This window comes from Arvicola amphibius, chromosome 15 (assembly GCF_903992535.2).
Source record: "Arvicola amphibius chromosome 15, mArvAmp1.2, whole genome shotgun sequence".
Taxonomy (NCBI): Eukaryota; Metazoa; Chordata; class Mammalia; order Rodentia; family Cricetidae; genus Arvicola; species Arvicola amphibius.
This window is the reverse complement of record NC_052061.1, coordinates 14,630,641-14,651,052: the sequence shown is the minus strand read 5'-3', so window position 1 is coordinate 14,651,052 and position 20,412 is coordinate 14,630,641. Positions and strand designations below refer to the sequence as shown.

Sequence of the window (20,412 nt, the reverse complement as noted above, 5' to 3'; positions counted from 1 at the left end):
CTGCCCTTCAGTTGCCTGGGTAAGAGGTAGCACCTTTGGGGGGAAAGGGTTAGGAAATGAAATATGGACTCTACATGATTTGGGGTGGTGGTGGAAGTAGAGGACAGATTAACAGTAAAGGAATTTACGAGGCTAAATAAATAAATAAATAAATGAAATAAGAGAGAGAGAGATCTTTGCAGTTAAATGCTTAAATGTATGGACAGGAGGAGTGGGTGGAGCCAGCTGCCAGAGCCCAGTGGAGGGCCTACCTGCTTCTTAGCAGTTTAAGGTTTGGCTCATGTGGACAGAAAAGTCTAGAGACACACAGTAAAGACAGGTCCAGATTGGAAAAAAAAACTCTAAAAAGGTTAGTGTGTTTAAACATGTGCATAGGCTTAAGAAAGAAAAGAAAATGGGCATAGCCAGTCATAGGAAAAAATAGTTTAAAATAATAGTCTTTAAAGAGAGAGTAAAGTAATCCAAACAAATACGCCATGCAAAGATGGGAAGCACACAGGGAGTCTGGACCGTGTGTGGTGTTGTGTTGACTTTGGATTTTTTGAATGCTGATGAGCAAATGAGAGCTGCTGAAAGACACTGGATTGTAAAAGAGACTGCTGAAACAAACCAGCCTACATGCATGAGGGATGTCTTTAAAATGGAATTCAGAAAATGTATCGTGTTGGGAGAGAGGTTATGCTTTTGTTTCCACAGAAAACAAAGTTAGTAGAGATTAGGCTTGATCAGGGAAGACCTCCTGAAGATCCCAATTACAGACAGAAAGAAATCAACCAAGGAGAGCTACAAGAGAGAGGACATATATGCTGATCCCTCTGCATGGGAACAGCTCTGAAACTGGACAACAAATGTTACAATAGTTTTCCCCAGACATGACCATTATTTCAATTTTCTTTTCTTTAATATTTATTTATTTATTATGTATACAATATTCTGCCTGTGTGTATGTCTGCAGGCCAGAAGAGGGCACCAGACCTCATTACAGATGGTTGTGAGCCACCATGTGGTTGCCGGGAATTGAACTCAGGAACTTTGGAAGAGCAGGCAATGCTCTTAACCACTGAGCCATCTCTCTAGCCCCATTATTTCAATTTTCTCAGGGTCCCCTAGAGATGCTGTCACCTCCAGACAAAGGAAGCAGTCTAGAGAGCAAAATGTGTACATTCTCAAGAGGTGGGGTGGGTAGTTTTTGGTCATTTGGTGGGTTAGGGATGTTTGTCATAGTTTAGAGGGGATATAAAAATACAGGATAAAAAGACAACTGTTATCCTCAAATATTTTCATTGGTTTGGGTTTTGGTATATAATCTGCCTACATTGATACAAATTTAAAGTTATTTCTGTTATACTGTATGTATATTTCTACTCTTGTCTGGGATATTGTGCTTATGCAGCTCATTTAAAAATATACTGTATAATTAAGAAATACAGGTTAGTAGTTAGTCATATTTAATAATCAAACTTGTAGTTAGGTTATATTTTCAAGACTAGACATATGCTTTAGATAGATGATCTTCAAATACTTCAGAGACCTATAGAATATGGCATTTAGTATATTTAATAACCTAAGGCTTTTCATAACAGTGAAACATGTGAGTTCCTGGCAGCACCAATCTACTTCACAAAAGAATGATAGGCATTGAAGAACCTCTATATGGAGTTTGCTTTCAATGTGGCAAAGCTAGCTGTTTGGGCAAGAAACTGCCCTTGCCTCAACTGCTGACAGTATACTGTTCAAACTGGACAAGCAGGATACAAAGGAAAGCAACTGCCAAACTTTGTAAAGGCAAGGTAGAACAGTCTTTCAAAATTCCTGCTTCATAGAAAAGTCTGCTGGATATTCTAGACCTGTAGGCTGAAGACAGATGCCCCAACGTTGTAGAAGAACTTTGGGTGTGGCTGTCCAAACAGCAGATGTCTCTGTCATTTCTGTAGTTTTGGAAGTGACTTACTCTGTACTCCCTGTTTACTATGTTAAAGTTAAAACCTCTCCTTTTTATTTAGACAAAAAGGGGGAAGTGTGGCATAGAATATTTGTTTAACTTTGTAAATATGTGTTATTTTGTTTATGCTGCATTTGTTTAGCTAGGCAAAGATGTGCTGCTGTTTCACCTGGCCTGCCTAAGGCACCTGATTGATCTAATAAAAAGTTGAATACCTAATATTATACCATTAGCTAATAATAGTCAATAGCTAGACAGAGGAAGGATAGGCAGGGCTGGCGGGCAAAGAGAACGAGTAGGAGGAGGAATCTAGGCTGGAGGACAATGAGGGAGAAAGAGAGGAAGATGTCTGGAGCAGCCTAGCCAGGCAGCCGCCATGGACAAAGCAGGAAAGTACGACATACAGAATGAAAGATAAAAAGCCCCAAGGCAAAACATAGCTGAAGAGAAACGGGTTAAAAAGAGTTATAAGAATAACAAAACAAGCATAAAATAAATCTGAGCTTTCATAATTAATAAGTCTCCATTTCATGATTTGGAGGCTGGTGTTTCAAGAAAGCCTGCTACAGAGGTGTTGTGGGATAAACTTTTTATACACTGTGAAGATGTGTCATTGCCAAGGTGCCTTCTGACTGGTTTAGTAAAGAACTGGATGGCCAACAACTAGGCAGAAAGTGATAGGCAGAGAGAAAAGAAGAGATGATGAATCTAGGCATAGAGAGGATGCCTGAGGAGATGGAGAGGAAGCAGGACATACAGGAGGAGAAGTAAAAGTCACGAGTCACATGACAGCATGTAGATCAATATAAATGGGTTAATTTATGAGCTAGTAAAAACAGGCCTAAGTCAAGGCCGTGCTCTCACCGCTAATAATAAGTCCCTGCGTCATGATTTGGGGACTGGTGGCTCAAGAAAGCCTGCTACACAGAGGCTTTCACCTAGTTTCTTGTTGTCATCAACCTAATTAGATTTACCATTTTACCTAGTTTCTTGTTGTCATCAACCTAATTAGATTGATTTTGATGTAAGAGCTAACTAGGAATACACCTGGGCCACTGGTCAACGGTGTTGGAATTAATATAGTTTTGTGTGATTATTCAGGTCTGGTGGCCAGGAAACAAAAGTGCAGTCTTTGTTTTCATCTTCTGACCTCTGAGAGCATCAGATTCCCAGAAACGGGAGTTACAGATGGTTGTGAGCCACCATGTGAGCGCTGGGAATTGAACCTGGGCCCTCTGACTCTCTCACCCTTCTACCCAGTCCCCAAAGAGCAATTTTGATTAAAATCGAGACTTCTAACACAATGTAACCAAAGGTACGCTAATTTGCTATGCACTGGAGAATAATAGAAAAATGTTAATTTTTTTTTGTTTTTGCTGGGCAGTGGTGGTGCTTGCCTTTAATCTCAGAACTTGAGAGACAGAGGCAGGTAGATCTCTGTGAGTTTGAGACCAGCCTGGTCTGCAGAGTGAGTTCCAGGGCAGCCAGTCCTACACAGTGAAAACCCAGTCTTGAAAAACAAAAGCAAAAGAAAGAAAGAAGAGACCTTGAGGAAGGAACCAAGTTATACCTCAGGGTGGAAGGAGTTAATTGAATTCCAAAAGTTCTCCTCTGATCTCCACTTGAGTGCCATGGTCCCTGCCAAAAAAGCACAAAAACCAAAAACAAACATACAAACAAAACAAACAAAAAAACAAGCAAGGACCAAGGCTGCAGTGGTAGCATGGCTCAACCTGGCCATGCACCGCCTGAGACACCTTGGAGTCACTGTCTTTGATTGTGAGTTACTTGGTCACTGGATACTCAGAAACCTATTATTGCTTTTGGCAGTTTTTTTGGAAACCCCACATTGAGTCACAGGATGAGACCCATAGTTTGAAAGAAGCATCAATTAGATATTATTATTATTATTATTATTTTGATCTCCTGAGAGCACAGGGAAGTGTGGCAGCTGGAGGGTTTATAATTTTTCCCTGTTGGTTGTCATTTTTGCCTTATTTTTTCCTCCTGTTAAGTGGAAGATTTAGGTAGCAAGTACATTATGAATTTGGGGGAGAGCCTTAAAAACCTCAAGTATTCCATGCAGGTCAGCATACCCTGTATCTGTGGCTGTTCCTAGGTGAACCCCTCTTCCCTAAATAAGTATGGTCCCTGCCCAGATTTCCTTTGACATTAAAAAAAGGCTTATTTATTATGTGTTCTGCCTGCATGTTGCCTGCAGGCCAGAAGGGGACACAAAAATCTCATTATAGATGGTTGTGAGCCACCATGTGGTTGTTGGGAATTGAACTCAGGACCTCTGGAAAAGCAGCCAGTGTTCTTAACCTCTCCAGCCCTTCTTTTGGCATTTTAATAGAGTAGTTAACATCAGCAGAGTTGGGAGTTGGAAAGATGGCTCAGCTGTTAAGTCTCTTCAAGAGGATCATGGTTCAATTCCAAGAATCTACAACCATCTATAACTTCAGTTCCAAGTGACCTCTTCTCCCGTCTAAGGGCACCATGCACATTTGTGGTGCACGGACATATATACAGGCAAAATACACATAAATAAAGTAAATACATCTGAAAACAACAAAACCATCGGCAGAATAACCCTGAGTGAAGTCCACCACCCAGTGCTTTATCTCTGGGCCAGAGAGAATTCTAGGAGTGTGGCAGTGATCTGAGCCTGCTGGTAGTGGCTGCATGAAAATTATTGGGTGTTGGGAGTGAATCATTAGACTCATTCTCAGTCAGGTCTTATAGTGTTTCTTTGTAACCCTAGTGCTTGGGAGATGTAGGGAGGAGATAAGGAGTTCAAGGCTAGCCTCCGCTAGGTAAGACCTTTCTCAAGCTATAAAACAAACAGAAAATGATCAAGAGAAACTACTTTTGACTTTCAAGTCATCAAATTTACCTCACTATTTAACTAAAGGCTGCTGGGGAATTACATTCTGAATCCCTTAGGCTCATTTGAGGTTCCATTGCCACACTTAAGATGGCGACGGCCTGCCCCCAAGTCGCACTGTGCGCCACATTAAAAATGGCGACTCACGCGCTCTCGTGATTCCGGTTCCGGTTCTTTGGTCCTCCCGGCGGCTTGCACGCACTAAGCACGCTGGGAGCAGCCATGGCAGACAATCCGGTCTTGGAGCTGTTGCTGCGGCGGCTGGAGGCAGCTGATGGCGGCCTGGACAGCGCGGAGTTGGCTACGCAGCTAGGCGTGGAGCACCAGGTGGTGGTGGGCGCCGTGAAGAGCCTGCAGGCTCTGGGTGAGGTGAGCTCGGCGCGTGCCGCTGGCCCGCCTCGCTTTTACATCTGTGCCTCATTATGGCTGGTTAGGGAAAACTGCATATAGGTGCGCCGTGGGCTGAGCAGGTGGAAGTCTGGAACCATGCCTATTAAGGCGAAAGCAAGGAGCTTGTAAGGGTGTCCAGGGCAAGATCGCTGCCCCTAAAGGGGTTGCAGTCCGATGGGGAGGTGCAGATGACCTGAGTGATGTGGGGGCTCAGAGAACCAGCTGTGACTGTTGACCTCGTGATACCGGAGTCTGATCCGGTGGAGGAAAACGACGACACTCAGGACATCAATGGCAGGGCATCTGTATCGGGATTACAGGCCGCAATGACCATCGCGGCAGAATTGTATGGGCTTGTAGGGTCCCTCATCCCCATTCAGCTCCATATTAGGGCCTCCTTGTGCGTTAGGCAAAGCTGTACCATCGAGATTAAGCTCTGGGCTGTGCTGTAAATTGATCTCTGGACCAGGCTGGCCTCCAATTACAGAGGGCTGAGATTAAAGGTTCACCCCTTCAATGCGTGGCTGTTTTTGTTTGGTTGTTTGTGGTTTTTTAAAGAATTGTTTATTGGTTTTATGTTTATATATGTGTACCTGCTTGAGGAGGAGGCCAGAAGAGGGTGTTGGATTTCCTCTCAAGTTACAAATGATTGTGAGCTTCCATGTAGGTATTGGGAATTAAACCTGGTTCCTCTGCAGGTGCTATTGCTCTTAACCACTGAAGCACCTCTCACATCCACTGTTTACTTATTAACTTTTTTTTTGTGGGTTTTTATTTTTGCTTTGTTTTACAGACAGGGTCTCTTTACATCGCCCCGGCTATCCTATAACCCACTATGTAGATCAGGCTGGCCTTGAACTCACAGAGATCTACCTGCCTCTGCTTCTCAGTGCTGGGATACTTTGAAACAGGCTGTCATTTGTCCAGGCTGGCCTTGAATTCACCACATAACAAGATCATTCTGGCCTCTTGCCTGAGGTTCTCAAACAGCTGAGATTACAGGCTTTTATCCACGGTGCACAGCCTGATTTGTCTGTCTTTACCTCACAAGCATAGTGGAGTTGAGGCCAGCGAGACTGTATTTGTATAATCTTTGGAAAGGACTGCCAGGCAAAAGTGAGGGCTGGGGTGGGGTGCTGAGGACTGAGACTGGCAGGTCCCCAAGCTGACGGGCATGGTATCGTGTGGGGAGGCAGGTGACTTGAGGTTCAGGGCAAGGTAGAGGAGCAGGGAGGAAGCCCGTGACTGTGCAGAAGTGAAGGGCTTGTGGACCACTCAGGAAGCAAGATACATGAGGCTGAGTTCTAGGCTGTGTATTTGTTGAGCACAAGTTCTGTGGTCTCAGCTGTGTTCTGTAGTCCTCGCCATAATCTTAGGGTAATGACATCGTTTTTAGGTCTTGTACATTAGACAGATGATGTTCAGTGTAGTTAGGTGTCACTCGTACATAGTACAGTTCCAGGGTCCTCAGTGTTGGGGTCAGATCAGGATTACAGTATAGGGTCCAAGGATACGGCTCGTTGGGTAAAGGCTCTTGCCGTATTAGCCTGGCAGCCTGAGTTCAGTCCTTGCACACCTGTAATCCCACCACCCCCTCGTTAAGCAAGGCGGAGACAGGAGAATTGGCAGGAAGCTCTTGGCCTAGCGAGCCTAGAGTGTGCAGCGCAGCAAAGAGTAAGAGACTCTCCTTCACCAGGTAGTGGTGCATACCTTTAATCCCCCCAGCACTCCTGAGGCAGAGGCAGGTGAATCTCTGAGTTCAAGGCCAGCCTGGTTTACAGAGCGAGTTCCAAAACATCAGGGGTACACAAAGAAACCCTGTCTCAAAAAACACCCCCCCCCCCCCGGGGAGAGAGAGAGAGAGACAGACAGACAGACCTTCCCTCAACAAAGTATAAGGCAAGAACTAAAAGCTGTCGCCTGACTCCACACACACACACTAATAACTTTTAAAAGAAAGTTAAGGTGTTGGGTGGCTCAGGCCTTTAACCTCAGTATTTTTTTTTTTTTTTTTTTTTTTTTTTTTTTTTGGTTTTTCGAGACAGGGTTTCTCTGCAGCTTTTTTAGAGCCTGTCCTGGAACTAGCTCTTGTAGACCAGGCTGGCCTCGAACTCACAGAGATCCGCCTGCCTCTGCCTCCCGAGTGCTGGGATTAAAGGCGTGCGCCACCACCGCCCGGCTAACCTCAGTATTCTTAAGCAGAGGCAGGTAGATGTCTGTGAGTTCGATACTAGATCTATAGAGTGAGTTCTAGGCTAGGCTATCCAGGACCACATAGTGAAACCTGCCTTGTAAATGAGTGAGTGAATGAATGAGTGAATGAATGAATGAATGAAAAAAATCATAAGAAGTAGAAGGGGGAAAAAAACATCTGTTCATACTTGATGTAGGAGTCAGGTCAGGGGCAGGAGGAGGAAGATGGCAGTGGAATTGTCCGAGTTCCAGAAGGAAATTAAGGAGCCCGAGAAGCTAGTCGACTGGAGACTTGTCTGCTGCTCCAGTGCAGCAGAGGTGTGAACATGCACGACAGTCACAGCCACCACCGCTGAATGGCTGGATTCTCCCCAGGAAACCAAGGCTTCACATCAGCGGCATGTCTCTACTTGCATGGATGCAATTAAAAGTGCAATTAAAGGCCATCACAAGTGGCCTTGATTTATTTTATTTGCGTGTGAGTGAACATGCTCCAGGAGGCTGGAGAAGTCAGATCCCTGGAACTAGGAGTTAGAGGTATAAGAGCAGTACGTGCTCTTGACTGCTGGGTGTCTCAGTCTCTGGCTCAATGCTGTAGAGGTGGTGGTGGTTTTGACTGCATGTACATGTGCCGCTCATTTCCTTGCAGGTTATTGAGGCTGAGCTTCGTTCCACCAAGTGCTGGGAGCTGACTGCTGAGGGTGAGGAGATTGCCCGGGAGGGCAGCCATGAGGCCCGTGTGTTTAGAAGCATCCCTCTTGAGGGCCTGGTGCAGAGTGAGCTAATGGTAGGGCCCAGGGCTGGGGTCCAGGGAGGGCATGGGGTGCAGGTGGCCCTGGTCTACAGCACTCATCACAGTCCCACTTCCCTAGCGACACCCCAGTGGCAAGGTGGGCTTCAGCAAGGCCATGTCCAACAAGTGGATCCGAGTGGACAAGAACGCAGCTGACGGGCCCCGGGTGTCCCGAGTGGTGAGTCCTGTGTGCGGATGGCCAGGCAGGCTGGAGGCGGACGGAAGGACGGGTGGGGAAGACGCCAGCCCTCATTCCCTTTGTCCTCTGGCAGGTGGACAGTATAGAGGATGAGGTCCAGAGGCGGTTGCAGCTGGTCCAGGCAGGCCAGGCCGAGAAGCTGGCTGAAAAGGAGAGGAATGAGCTCCGGAAGAGGAAGCTGCTGACCGAAGTGTGAGCGACTGCAAAGCCTAAGCCCTTTGGCTCGTGTGGTACTGTGAGGATGGAGGGGCTGCCTAGCCCATATCCAGTTGCTGCTGCTGTCAGTCACCAGACCCCGTTTTTACAGGGTTTTGTTACTGTCGTTTAGTTCTTTGGTTCCTTGGTTTTGAGACAGGGTCCTTCTGTGTAGCCCTCGCTAGCCTGATGTTAACTATGTAGCTCAGGCTAACCTCAAACTTACAGAGGTTTCTACCTGTTTCTACCTCCCTAGTGCTGGGTTAGAGGCATGGACCTAGCCCTCTGCAGGGCTTTGAGTGTGTACTGGGCTCAGGCAGCCCTTGGGCCTTTGCTCTTGCTGTACCTGCTGCCTAGAAATATGTACCTTCCAGGGCAGCCAGCCAATTAAATTTCTGCTCGTGTGTCACTTAAGCCGGCCGCACTAAGCCAGATTTGATGCTGCACACTTGTGCAGGGAGACAGGAGGGTTCCGGTCTGGCCCAACAGTGAAGCCTGCCTCGTAGACCCTCTTAGAGCCCAGGGTTGCAGGGCTACCCACTGGAAGTCTAGGCCCCGTATTTCGCTAGCTAAAGTTTATGACTTGGCCAACTCACTTGGCCTTCCCCAGCCTCAGCTTCCTTACTTATAAATCCTTCTCGAAGGGTTGTGAAGTAACAGATCCTGATCCAAAATAAACTCTCAATACTTTGCTAATAGCATCATGCCCCTCTGTATGCATCACTACTTGAATGGACCCTGGCACAAATTAGATCTTAGTGTTTTTTATATAGCAAATAAATGCACAACTAGGTAGGTGGTAGCTGCATGAGAAAATTTCAAATGACAGTTTCAAGACCCTAGACACCGCAGAAAGGACAAAGGAAGTTTAGGCATTCTATGCCAGCCTGGGCTTCATAGAACACCTAATCAACAAGGAGGAAAAAAGAGGGCCAGCAAAATAGTTCAATAGGCAAAGACACTGTCACCAGTACAAGCCTGGTATCTTAGGGTTTCTTTTGTTGTGAAGAGACATCATCACCTCAGCATCTCTTTTTAAGAAAACATTTCATTGGGGTGGCTCACAGTTTCAGAGGTTCAGTCCATTATCATCACAGTCGGGGAGCATGGCAGTGTGCAGGCAGTAGCTGGAGTAGTAGCTGAGAGTTCTACATCTTGCAGGCAGCAGGAAGTCAACTGAGACACTAGGCAGTATCCTAAGCATAGAAAAGCCTGCCGGGCAGTGGTGTGCACGCCTTTAATCCCAGCACTCGGGAGGCAGAGACTGGCGGATCTCTGTGAGTTCGAGGCCAGCCTGGTCTACAAGAGTGAGTTTCAGGACAGGCTCGAAAGCTATAAAGAAATCCTGTCTTGAAAAACCAAAAGAAAACTTCAAAGCCTGCCCCAACAGTAACACACTTCCTCCAACAAAGCCACACCTCCTAATAATGCCACTTCTTATGAGTTTATGGAGGACAATTACATTCAAACTTGAGTTCCATCCCTGGGACTCGCTTGGTAGAAGGAAAGAACTGATTTCTTGACGTTGTCTTCTAATCTTCACACATAAACTGCAGTGTGTGCATAGATAAGCAAATATAGTAATGATTTTAAAAACTTTAAAAAAGCTGGAGGGACTGGAGAGATTGCTCAGGATGAACAGCACTGGCTGCTTGTCTAGGGGACCAGGCTTAGATTTCTAGTTCCCATGTTGGGCAGCTCACAACTGCCTGTCACAGCTCCAGGACCAGTGCTAGGAACAGCCCCAGGATGTGATACCTTCTTGTGGCCTCAGCAGGCACCCATACACAACATACATCCACATAAACATGCGGACATACAGTACACATAAATTAAAAACAAAACTGGTAATGTAGCTCAGTTGTTGGATAATTGCCTGGCAGGTCCAAGGCCCCAGGGTTGATGTCTACCACCACAAAGAAAAAAGCAGCTGGACATGGTCACGCCTTCAGTCGCAGCACAGGAAGCTGAGAGACAGGTGGACCTCTGAGTTTAAGACCAGCCTGGTCTACTCAGGAGTTCCAAGTCAGTCAGTGCTCTATCGTGACCCTGTGGTTTTTCTTTTCTTTTCTTTTCTTTTTTTTTTTAAGCAAATAAGGACACTCTGGAATACAAGGCCTAACGCCTTTAATGTCAGCCTTTACTGTGTAACATTACCTTCTCTAGAATAAACAAAGACGTAAGTAAGTAGAGCAGGCTCTGGGATGTAGCTTGGTTGATTAGTGTGCACTAAGCCCTAGTTGATCCTTAACACCACATAAACCCAGTGTGTCGTGGGCCTGCAGTTCTAGAATATAGGAGATGGAAGCCGGAGGTAAAGGTCATTCTTTTTTGGTTTTTCGAGACAGGGTTTCCCTGTAGTTTCTAGAGCCTGTCCTGGAACTAGCTCTTGTAGACCAGGCTGGCCTCGAGCTCAGAGATCTGCCTGCCTCTGCCTCCCGAGTGCTGGGATTAAAGGCGTGCGCCATCACCGCCCGGCGGTAAAGGTCATTCTTGACTGTATAGCAAATTCCAGGTCAGCCTGGGATACTTGGAGTCCTTTAAAACAAGAACTAACAACCTAAAGCCAGAGTGACTCAGTGTTCTGGGATTAACATTCAGTGGCAGATGGAGGGGAGGCTCTCAAAGTGACAGCAATGTCCCTTCTCTGTTCACAGGATCCTGAAAACCTACTGGGTGAGCAAGGGCAAGGCCTTCAGCACAAGTGTGTCCAAGCAGGAGACAGAGCTGAGCCCAGAGATGATCTCCAGGTAGGATAAGGAGACCCTAGGGTAGAGGCTGTGGAAAGGGCTGGGCAGTCCTTCTCATATCTTTGTGTCCTGACGTAACCCACAGTGGCTCCTGGAGGGACCGGCCTTTCAAACCCTATAACTTCTCTGCCCAAGGGGTGCTCCCAGACAGTGGCCACCTGCACCCCTTGCTCAAGGTCCGCTCCCAGTTCCGACAGATCTTCCTGGAGATGGGGTGAGCACAGGGCCTGGGGTGGGGTGTGCCAGCTACTGGCACAGGCAGGACAGTCAGTCCCTGTCTCCTGCAGGTTCACTGAGATGCCTACGGACAACTTCATTGAGAGCTCCTTCTGGAACTTCGATGCCCTCTTCCAGCCTCAGCAGCACCCAGCACGGGACCAACATGACACCTTCTTCCTGAGAGGTCGGTGGCCTGGGAGCCTTGCCAGGGTCTGGGGGAAGCTTTAGGGAAGAGGTATCTCATTTCCTAAAATGAAATCTGACCTTATTGTGGTCAGCAAGGCCCTGGCAGCCGGTTCCATCCCCTAGTAATTTCTCTCCATTGTGCCTAGTCTCTGCCTTCTGAATATGCCAGGCGGCTGCCTGCCTTGGGGCCGTTGCCTGTGTTGTACCTGTGCTATCCACTCAGAGTTGGTTTTGTGTTTTGGGTTTTTTTTAATATTTATTTATTTGTTTATTTATTATGTATACAATATTCTGTCTGTGTGTATGCCTGTACACCAGAAGAGGGCACCAGACCCCATTACAGATGGCTGTGAGCCACCATGTGGTTGCTGGGAATTGAACTCAGGACCTTTGGAAGAGCAGGCAATGGTCTTAACCTCTGAGCCATCTCTCCAGCCCCGTGTTTTGGTTTTTTAAGAGAGGGTTTCACTATGTAGCCTTGGCTGGCCTGGAGCTCATGTAGACGAGGCTAGGCTGGAACTCACAGGAGTTCCCCTGCCTCTGCCTTGCTAAGGCTGGGCTTAAAGGTATATGCCACAATCCATGGCGGTATTTTATTCAGAACTTCACTGGCTGTCTGGAACTCTCTATGCAGACCAGGCTGGCCTCAGACTCACAAAGATACACCTGTTTCTGCCTTCCTAGTGTTTGGACGAATGGCATGTGCCACCATGCCTAGCATGTCCCAGATTTTTAATGCCACTTAAGGGCTGGGGTGTGGCTCATCAGTTGATCATCAATTTACCACGTAGTTAGTACATACGAGAGCCTGGATTCTATTTGTCTCTGCCTGTCACCTCCTGTCTCTCACCACCATGTGAATTCTCAGGGGTTTGTTTGGGGCCAGAATCCTATTCACTAAACTGAGGCATGTATGTGAGCTGGAGAAAAAGCTCAGCAGTGAAGAGCACTTGCTGCTTATGCAGAGGGCCCTAGTTTTAGTTCCCAGCATCTGTGTTGGAAGCTCACAACAACCTCCAACTCCAGCCCAAGCAGTCTGATACCTTCTGAGCTCCTCGGGCACCCAATGTCACGTGCATAAACCTAGACATAGACACACAGGCATATACATAATTAAAAAATAAAAATAAACCTTTAAATAGAAGCATATTGTCCTTAGTTCTAGAAATCTCCCTCCCTCCTTCCCTCCCTCCCTTCTTCCTAGGTCCCTCCCTCCTTCCTAGGTCCCTTCCTCTCTCCCTCCCTCCTTTCCTTCCTCCCTTCCTTTCTTTTTGATTATTGTTGTTTTTCTCAGTTTGTCTTCCACTATAGCCGAGGCTGGCTTTGAACTCATGTCAGTGCTCCTGCCTCAGCTTCTTAAGTGATAAGACCATCTTGCCTTACTATTGTGGATTGTTTTGTTTTGAGACAGGGTCCTACTCTAGTCTAGGCTGGCCCGTAAGTCACGATGTAACCATGACTGATCTCAGTCTCTGTCCTTCTGCCTCTGCCTTCAGCATGATGGGATTGTAAGCGTGACCACCATTACCAGTTACTTGTTTCCTCTGCGTGTATGCTGTTGCTGCTGCAGCTGCTAGGGATGGAACCCAGGGTCTCCCTGTGTGTATGCAGCTGCTAGGGATGGAACCCAGGGTCTCCCTGTGTGTATGCTGCTGCTGCTGCTGCTGCAGCTGCTAGGGATGGAACCCAGGGTCTCCTGGATGCTGGAAGTCTCTGTCACTGATTACAGGCGAGCCCTTTTAACGTTATATGAGTGGTTTCTCACAGTGGTGATCTTCTCCCCTAGGAGGTGACCATCGCCAATTTAGTAGCAGTGATCTTGCTGTTTTCGTGGTACCCAAAACTCATCTTCTATTCCATTGTTGTAAACCTTCCAACGGCAGGAAGTGGTACTGTTAGCCCCTCATTTACAGTTGAGGAAACTGAGGCACAGAAAGCACATCACTTGCTTAGGGCAACACAACTGGTACATGCTAAAGACTTATCCAAGCACCAAAGCTGTGGTGTGAACGTTCCCAGGGGATTCACATGCGGGAGCTGGGTGTGGTGGCTCTGCCTGTCACCGGCACTCAGCATGCTGAGCGGGGACATCCTACATCCCAAAGAGGAGAGAAACTTGTTTATTTGCTTCTGGGGGGGAGTATATCTTAGTGTTAGAGTATTTGCCAAACCTGAGGAAGACCCTGGGTTCTAGGAAGCATGGGGGGGGATCATATTTCTTGAACAAGGCCCTCCTGAATGGCAACATTGCTGCTGATCAGCTGAGTCAGCCTTGAGTAGGGCGGAAGTCCCTGTCCCCAGGGAGATCCACTTCCTGACTAGGTGTCCTGAGGAATCTGTGTGGTGAGGCAGGAAGTGAGAAACCACTGCAGATACTAGTGTGTGCCTGCAGGGCTAGGCAGGCTGTGCGCCATTTCAGTCCTAAGCAAGGCTGGGATGGTAGCACACACGTTTAGTCCCAGCATTCTGGAGACAGAGACGGTGGATCTCTGAGTTCAAGGCCAACCTGCTCTACAGAGGGAGTTCCAGGCCCACCAGAGCTGCAGTGGTCCCAGTTTTTAAAAAAGTCCTCAACAAAGACAAGGAAGTAAGGGAGAGAACGGTGTGAACCCTCCAGCTCGAAGCTGTAGCCAGTGCAAGGTTCTGAGGCTGAAACCTCAGTTGGTGACCCTGGAACTGCAGGCCATGGCCAAGTAGGATGGGAGGAGACCAGAGCAAGAGGTAACAGAGCCAGAGGGAAACTCGGGCTATTTCACAGTGAAGAGGAAAGCATGGGGACCTAGAGGTTCTGGATGAAGCTGTCATCAACTTAGGAGTGCCAAGTACGTCCGGCTGCTGGGGCACCGGAGCTTCTGTGGAGACACGCCCGACTGACGTGCAGTTGCTTCTGAGAAGCTCATTGACTGACTGCATGTCTCTGTCCTGCCTAGATCCCGCCGAGGCCCTGCAGCTCCCAATGGACTATGTTCAGCGGGTGAAACGGACTCACTCCCAGGGTGGCTATGGCTCACAGGGGTGAGGCAGAAGCAGGACTTGGGCTGAGGAGGGGCAGGAGGCTGGGGTTCCAGGACTGCAGGGCAGACTCTTGCTTTGTCTTTTAAAGCTACAAGTATAATTGGAAGCTAGAAGAGGCCCGGAAAAACCTGCTTCGCACTCACACCACCGCAGCCAGTGCCCGCGCTCTCTACTGCCTAGCCCAGAAGGTACAACGTGGCCTGCGCAGGGTGGCTCGTTGTACTGTCCTATAGACCTTCTGACCCGTGCCAGGATCTGGCCTCATCTGGCTGTCACCCCTTCTCCCCAGAAACCCTTCACGCCAGCCAAGTACTTCTCCATTGATCGTGTGTTCCGGAATGAGACGCTGGACGCCACCCACTTGGCTGAGTTCCACCAGATAGAGGGTGTAGTAGCCGACCATGGACTGACCCTGGGCCACCTCATGGGTGTGCTGAAGGAGTTCTTCACCAAGCTGGGTGAGCAGGCAAGCCACTCGAGACAGGAAGTGTTTGGGGTCCCTGAGAGGGTGCCTCTTGGGTCATCAGCTGCCTTGGCCAACCCCTACAGGAATCACCCAGTTGCGCTTCAAACCAGCCTACAACCCCTACACAGAGCCCAGCATGGAAGTGTTCAGCTACCACCAAGGTCAGGGGTGGGAAAGTGAATGTGGAGGGAGGTCCGAGGGGCCTCACATTTGACCTGGGTCACCCTCTTTCCTAAGCTCCTAACCTATCTTCCTGTTCTCTGGGCACTATCACCCACATGCATTCTCTGATCTCCCCTTTGTCCCCACAGGTCTAAAGAAGTGGGTAGAAGTTGGCAACTCTGGGGTCTTCCGCCCTGAGATGCTCCTGCCCATGGGGCTCCCCGAGAATGTGTCTGTTATTGCTTGGGGTCTCTCCCTGGAGCGGTAAGTGCCCAGGCTGGAGCTTGGGCTGACCCTGTCATTCACTCGTTCTTACTGCTGATAATTTTTTTTAAAGATTTATTTATTAAGCATACAATGTACTGCTGGCAAGGAAGGCACCAGGTCTCATTACAGATGGCTGTGAGCCACCATGTGGTTGCTGGGAATTGAACTCGGGACCTCTGGAAGAGCAGCCAGTGCTCATACCCTCTGAGCCATCTCTCCAGCCCTCCTCTGACAATTCTTTAATAGGAATGCCCAGTTGTGTGCCGGCCCTGAGCTGTGAACACCACAGCTTATTTCCTCAATACCATGCCACCTGGGTCCTAGTGGAAAAGGAAGGGCAACTAACATGGCCGATAAGGAAACTCAGAAGGCCAGCATGTTGATGGCAGGAGGTGCCATAGAGAGGATAAAGCAGGACTGAGGAGACTAGGTGGTCAAGAAGGCTTCACGGAGGCCCAGAAAGCAGTGAAGTTTGCTCGCAGGGTGTACCAGGCAGAAGGCATAGCTCGTGCAAAGGCTCGGCATCTAGATTCGGCATGGGGTGTGCCAGCAGAGTGGGGAGTGGGAGGTAAGATGAGCTTGGAAGTGACTGGGCTGATGGTACATCCTTTTCACCATGGGGAAGACTTTCTCTTCCGAGAAAGATGGGAGCCTCTGAGGAGCAAAAGATAGCCTAATCTGACTCAGTGTTAAACTGTTCCTTCTCAGCCCAACGATGATCAAGTATGGCATCAATAACATCCGAGAGCTGGTGGGCCACAAGGTGAACCTGCAGATGGTATACGACAGCCCTGTGTGCCGCCTGGATATCGAGCCCAGGTCTCCACAGACACAGGAGGCTGCGTGATATAGGCTGCCCCAGAGAGCTCTGTCCAGTCCCTGTGCATCCCCCAGCGGTGACCTCGCTAATATTTATGAGGCCTCTGTGAGGCTAGCTCACTCCCTCTGCCTCGCGCACCCAGGGGCAGGGTCCTGAGTGCAGGAAGCAGGTTTCTTGTGCTGGCCTTTGGTGGTGCGTGTAGTGTTCTTGTAAGGGTGGATTTGGGCCCTGCGGGTCAGCTGTTGTCTAATAAAATAGGCACTGTCTCTCATGCGGTGCCTTTTGTTAGGATTCTTCGTTGTTGTTCATTTCATTAGGTGACTTGTGGGCCTTGCCTTGCTTGGTGGGAGAAAACTGGGTGACAGTTCCTGGTGTGTTGGTTTGAGAGTCAGTGTTTTGGATCCTCCATGGTTCGGGATTCTAGAAGGTCCCAGGCAGCCCAGGCAGGTCTGTGGCTCCACTCAACATTTATTTTTAAAGGATGTGTGTCTGTCTGTTCAGGTGCATGTAGAAAACAACCTTGGGTGTCATCCTTAGGAACACTGTCCATGTCCTGTGTGACAGGGAAGCTCCAGGGACCTTCCTGCCTCCATCTCTCCAGCTCTGGGATTATAAATGCGCGTCTCTTATTTTTTATGTGGATTGAACTCATACACAGCAAGCACTTAACTACTGAGCCAGCCCCTCGCCCCTGGTTTTTACTAGTCACTGACTGGTGCCCAGTCCTCGTCTAACTGAATAGGACTGAAACTCCTCTTGATGAAAGGACACTTTAGTGGGTGGTGGCCTAAAGCCAGCATTCCCATGCTTGGTAGGAGCAGGCTGTGGGGTGAGAAGCTGCTCTTAGTTTCCCCCTAACGGTCAAGTCTCCCAGCACTGGAGCAGCTGAAGCAGGGGCATCATGAGTTTGGGGCCAGCCTAGGCCACATACTTAGACTGTTGAACTCTGAGGAAAGAGTTGCATAAAGCTTCATGCACCTGCACTTTAACCTGCTTTTCTGGGCCTGCCTGTTTGTTTTTTATGTTTATGGTCCTTTTGTCTGCATATATATCTTAATTTTTTAGGCCGGGTGGTGGTGGTGGTGCACAACTTTAATCCCAGCCGTCAGGAGGCAGAGGCAGGCAGATTTCTGAGTTTGATGCCAGCATGGTCTATATATGTTATCACTATAGCCCAGGCTTGCCTCAAATTTAAGATTCTTCTGCCTCAGCCTCCCAAGTACCTAAATTATAGACACATGTCACAACACTTAGATTTCTTTCTTTTCTTCTTCCTTCCTTTCTTTTTTTCAAGACAGGGTTTCTTTTTGTAGCCTCAGCTGTCCTGAAATTAGCCCAGTAAACAAGGCTGGCCTCGAACTTAAATTTGCCTGCTTCTGCCTCCCAAGCTCTGGATTGAAGGTGTGCACCACCACGGCCTGACAACACTTAAGTTTATTGCCTCCTGTCAATAAATTTTAGGATCTGCCAGATGTTTATCCTTGTAAGTTTTACAACAGTGTTATTTTAGATTTTTATCATAGCAGTAATTAACAGGGATGTGTTTTGAGAGTGCCAGTTTTTTAGCCGGGTGGTAGTATATGTCTTTAATTCCAGCACTTGGGATATAGAGGCAGGTGGCTTTCTGAGACCAGCCTGATAGACAGAGCCGGTTCCAGGACAGCCAGGGCTACTCCCAAAAATAGAGTACCAGTTTTTCCATTGCCTAGTTGGTAAAAATCCAGATTCATAGTCATTTTCCACAGAATATAGATGTCAAGACATGTCCTAGTGGGGGCTGGAGAGATGGCTCAGAGGTTAAGACCATTGCCTGCTCTTCCAAAGGTCCTGAGTTCAATTCCCAGCAACCACATGGTGGCTCACAACCATCTGTAATGGGGTCTGGTGCCTTCACTTGCATCCATTCTAATATATTACCTATTTGTGTGTGCTGTGTTGGTGATCAAACCCAGGGTGTGTATGTTATAGACAAATGTTCTAATTGAACTATATCCTCAGGTTTAGCTCCCTTTTTTGAGACAGGGCTTCTGTGTTGCCCAGACTGGCCCTGGCTCCTGGGCCTAAGTAATTTTGCTTCAGTTATCCAAATAGCAGGGACCACAGACATGTTAACTCTTCCTAGCCTCAGTGTTTTAGATTGGGTTTTTTCTTGAGTCTGGGTCAGCCCATTTTGTTCAGATTGGCCTGAAATTGGAGATCCTCCTACCTCAGCCCCCAAAAGCTGGGTTACAGGCATTCCTAGATGCATATTGAGTTCCATGCCAGCCTGAGCTACACAATACCTTATTTGAAAATGTAAGGAACAGTAGTGACACATGCCTTTAATCCCAGCACTCAGACAGAGGGCAGAAGCAGGTGTGTCTCTGTGAGTTCGAAGCCAGCCTGGTCTACAGAACGAGTTCCAGGATAATCAGGACTACACGGTGAGACTCTGTCTTGAAAAAACTAAAAAGAAAAAGAAAGAAGAAAAATTCAGGGGGTAGAGGAAGCCCTGAGTGAGTACAGTTCTGACTTGTATTTTGATGTGGGCATGGAGGAGTCCAAGACTGATTGACCCATTGAAAATTTCCAAAGCCATTACCTATAAGGGCCGGGCCCTAGAGGAATAGCAGATCCTCCAGAGCCTCAGTATGACTGTTTATGGGTAATTAATGTCTGTAAAGATTAGCAACTTTGGCTTCCTCTCCAGATGTGTACAGGCTAAGATTGCTCACCCACAGATACCTCCTACCAAAACTAGCTAACCCTTGTGCTGTACATAAAGAACCGAGGTTCCAATCCACAGCCATAGCTCTAGAGAACTCTACCTGATCCCATTCTTCTGTTCCTCACCAGCACTCAAGCTGCTGGGTATGTGGCATCAAAAAAAAAAAAAAAAAAAAGGTTGGAGAGATAGCTTAGTGGCTAAGGTACTGGTTGCTTTTTCGAGGACGTAAGCCCAATTCAAGCACCCATGTGGTGGCTCACAATTGCAATTCCAGCCCCAGGGAATCTGGATCCCTCTGCTGACCTCTGGGCACCAGGCACACATGTACAGAAATATGTGCAGGCAAAACATTTTATGTGTCTGGACACAAAAGCTATATTAAAAAACATTTAAAGACAAAAGAGATCCCTCCAGATGGCAGAGTGGGTAAAGGCACTTGCAAAGTCTTCCATCCCAGTGACCTACAAAGTGGAAGGAAGTAGTGGACTCCTCCAGGCTGAATTTCCTCCCAGTGGGGAAGTCAGAGTTAGCACATGTGCACACACAAGTAGGTTAAATGTATAAAAATTTACCTGAGTTCAATTCCCGCCACCCACATGGCAGCTCAGTTGTCTGTAACTCCAGGTCCAGGCGATCTGACACAGACACACATGCAGGCAAAGCACCAATGCATATAAAATAAAAATAAATTTATTTAAAAAAATTACAGCCTGGAGTGGTGGTGCACGCTTTTAATCCCAAGACTCAGGAGGTAGAGGTAGGCGGATCTCTGAGATCGAGGCCAGCCTGGTCTACAAAGTGAATTCCAGGACAGCCAGGGTCACACAGAGAAACCATGCGTCATAAAAAAATGAATAAATAAATAAATAAATGTCGCAGGTTATCACTAGCCGTGGGGGTGCCTGCCTTTAATTCTACCACTCTGGAAGCAGATGCACGCTGATCTCTGTGTTCAGTGACAGCCTGGTTTACGTAGAGTCCTAGGCCAGGACATAGTGGGACCCTGTTTCAGAACAATTTGAAAAAAAAAAATTGTAGAACAGAGGGGTGGAACGCCGATGTACAATATGAGTTCGTCAAACTCTAATCTGAGTGCTACAGGTGACCCTCGAGTCCTGCAAATACGCTCTGCTACCTTAGACGCACAGGGTTGCGGGTGCGCGCTGGACCAGCATAACTCCACTGTCGCCTAGCCACACGCGGGGCCTAGTAAGGTTGGGG

General features: G+C 47.8%; 1 protein-coding gene across 1 annotated transcript; it reads left to right on the top strand.

Annotated features, from left to right (window-relative positions):
* The first annotated feature begins 5,019 nt into the window (after positions 1-5,019).
* On the top strand, positions 5,020-16,775 carry Farsa (phenylalanyl-tRNA synthetase subunit alpha). Its single transcript, XM_038313238.1, has 13 exons — positions 5,020-5,198; positions 8,062-8,199; positions 8,285-8,383; positions 8,478-8,596; positions 11,257-11,349; positions 11,435-11,563; positions 11,637-11,752; positions 14,685-14,769; positions 14,858-14,957; positions 15,059-15,227; positions 15,319-15,396; positions 15,547-15,661; positions 16,373-16,775. The coding sequence occupies exons 1-13, from the start codon at positions 5,052-5,054 to the stop codon at positions 16,509-16,511; spliced, it is 1,527 nt and encodes a 508-aa protein (XP_038169166.1). The 5' UTR covers positions 5,020-5,051; the 3' UTR covers positions 16,512-16,775.
* Positions 16,776-20,412: the final 3,637 nt, after the last annotated feature.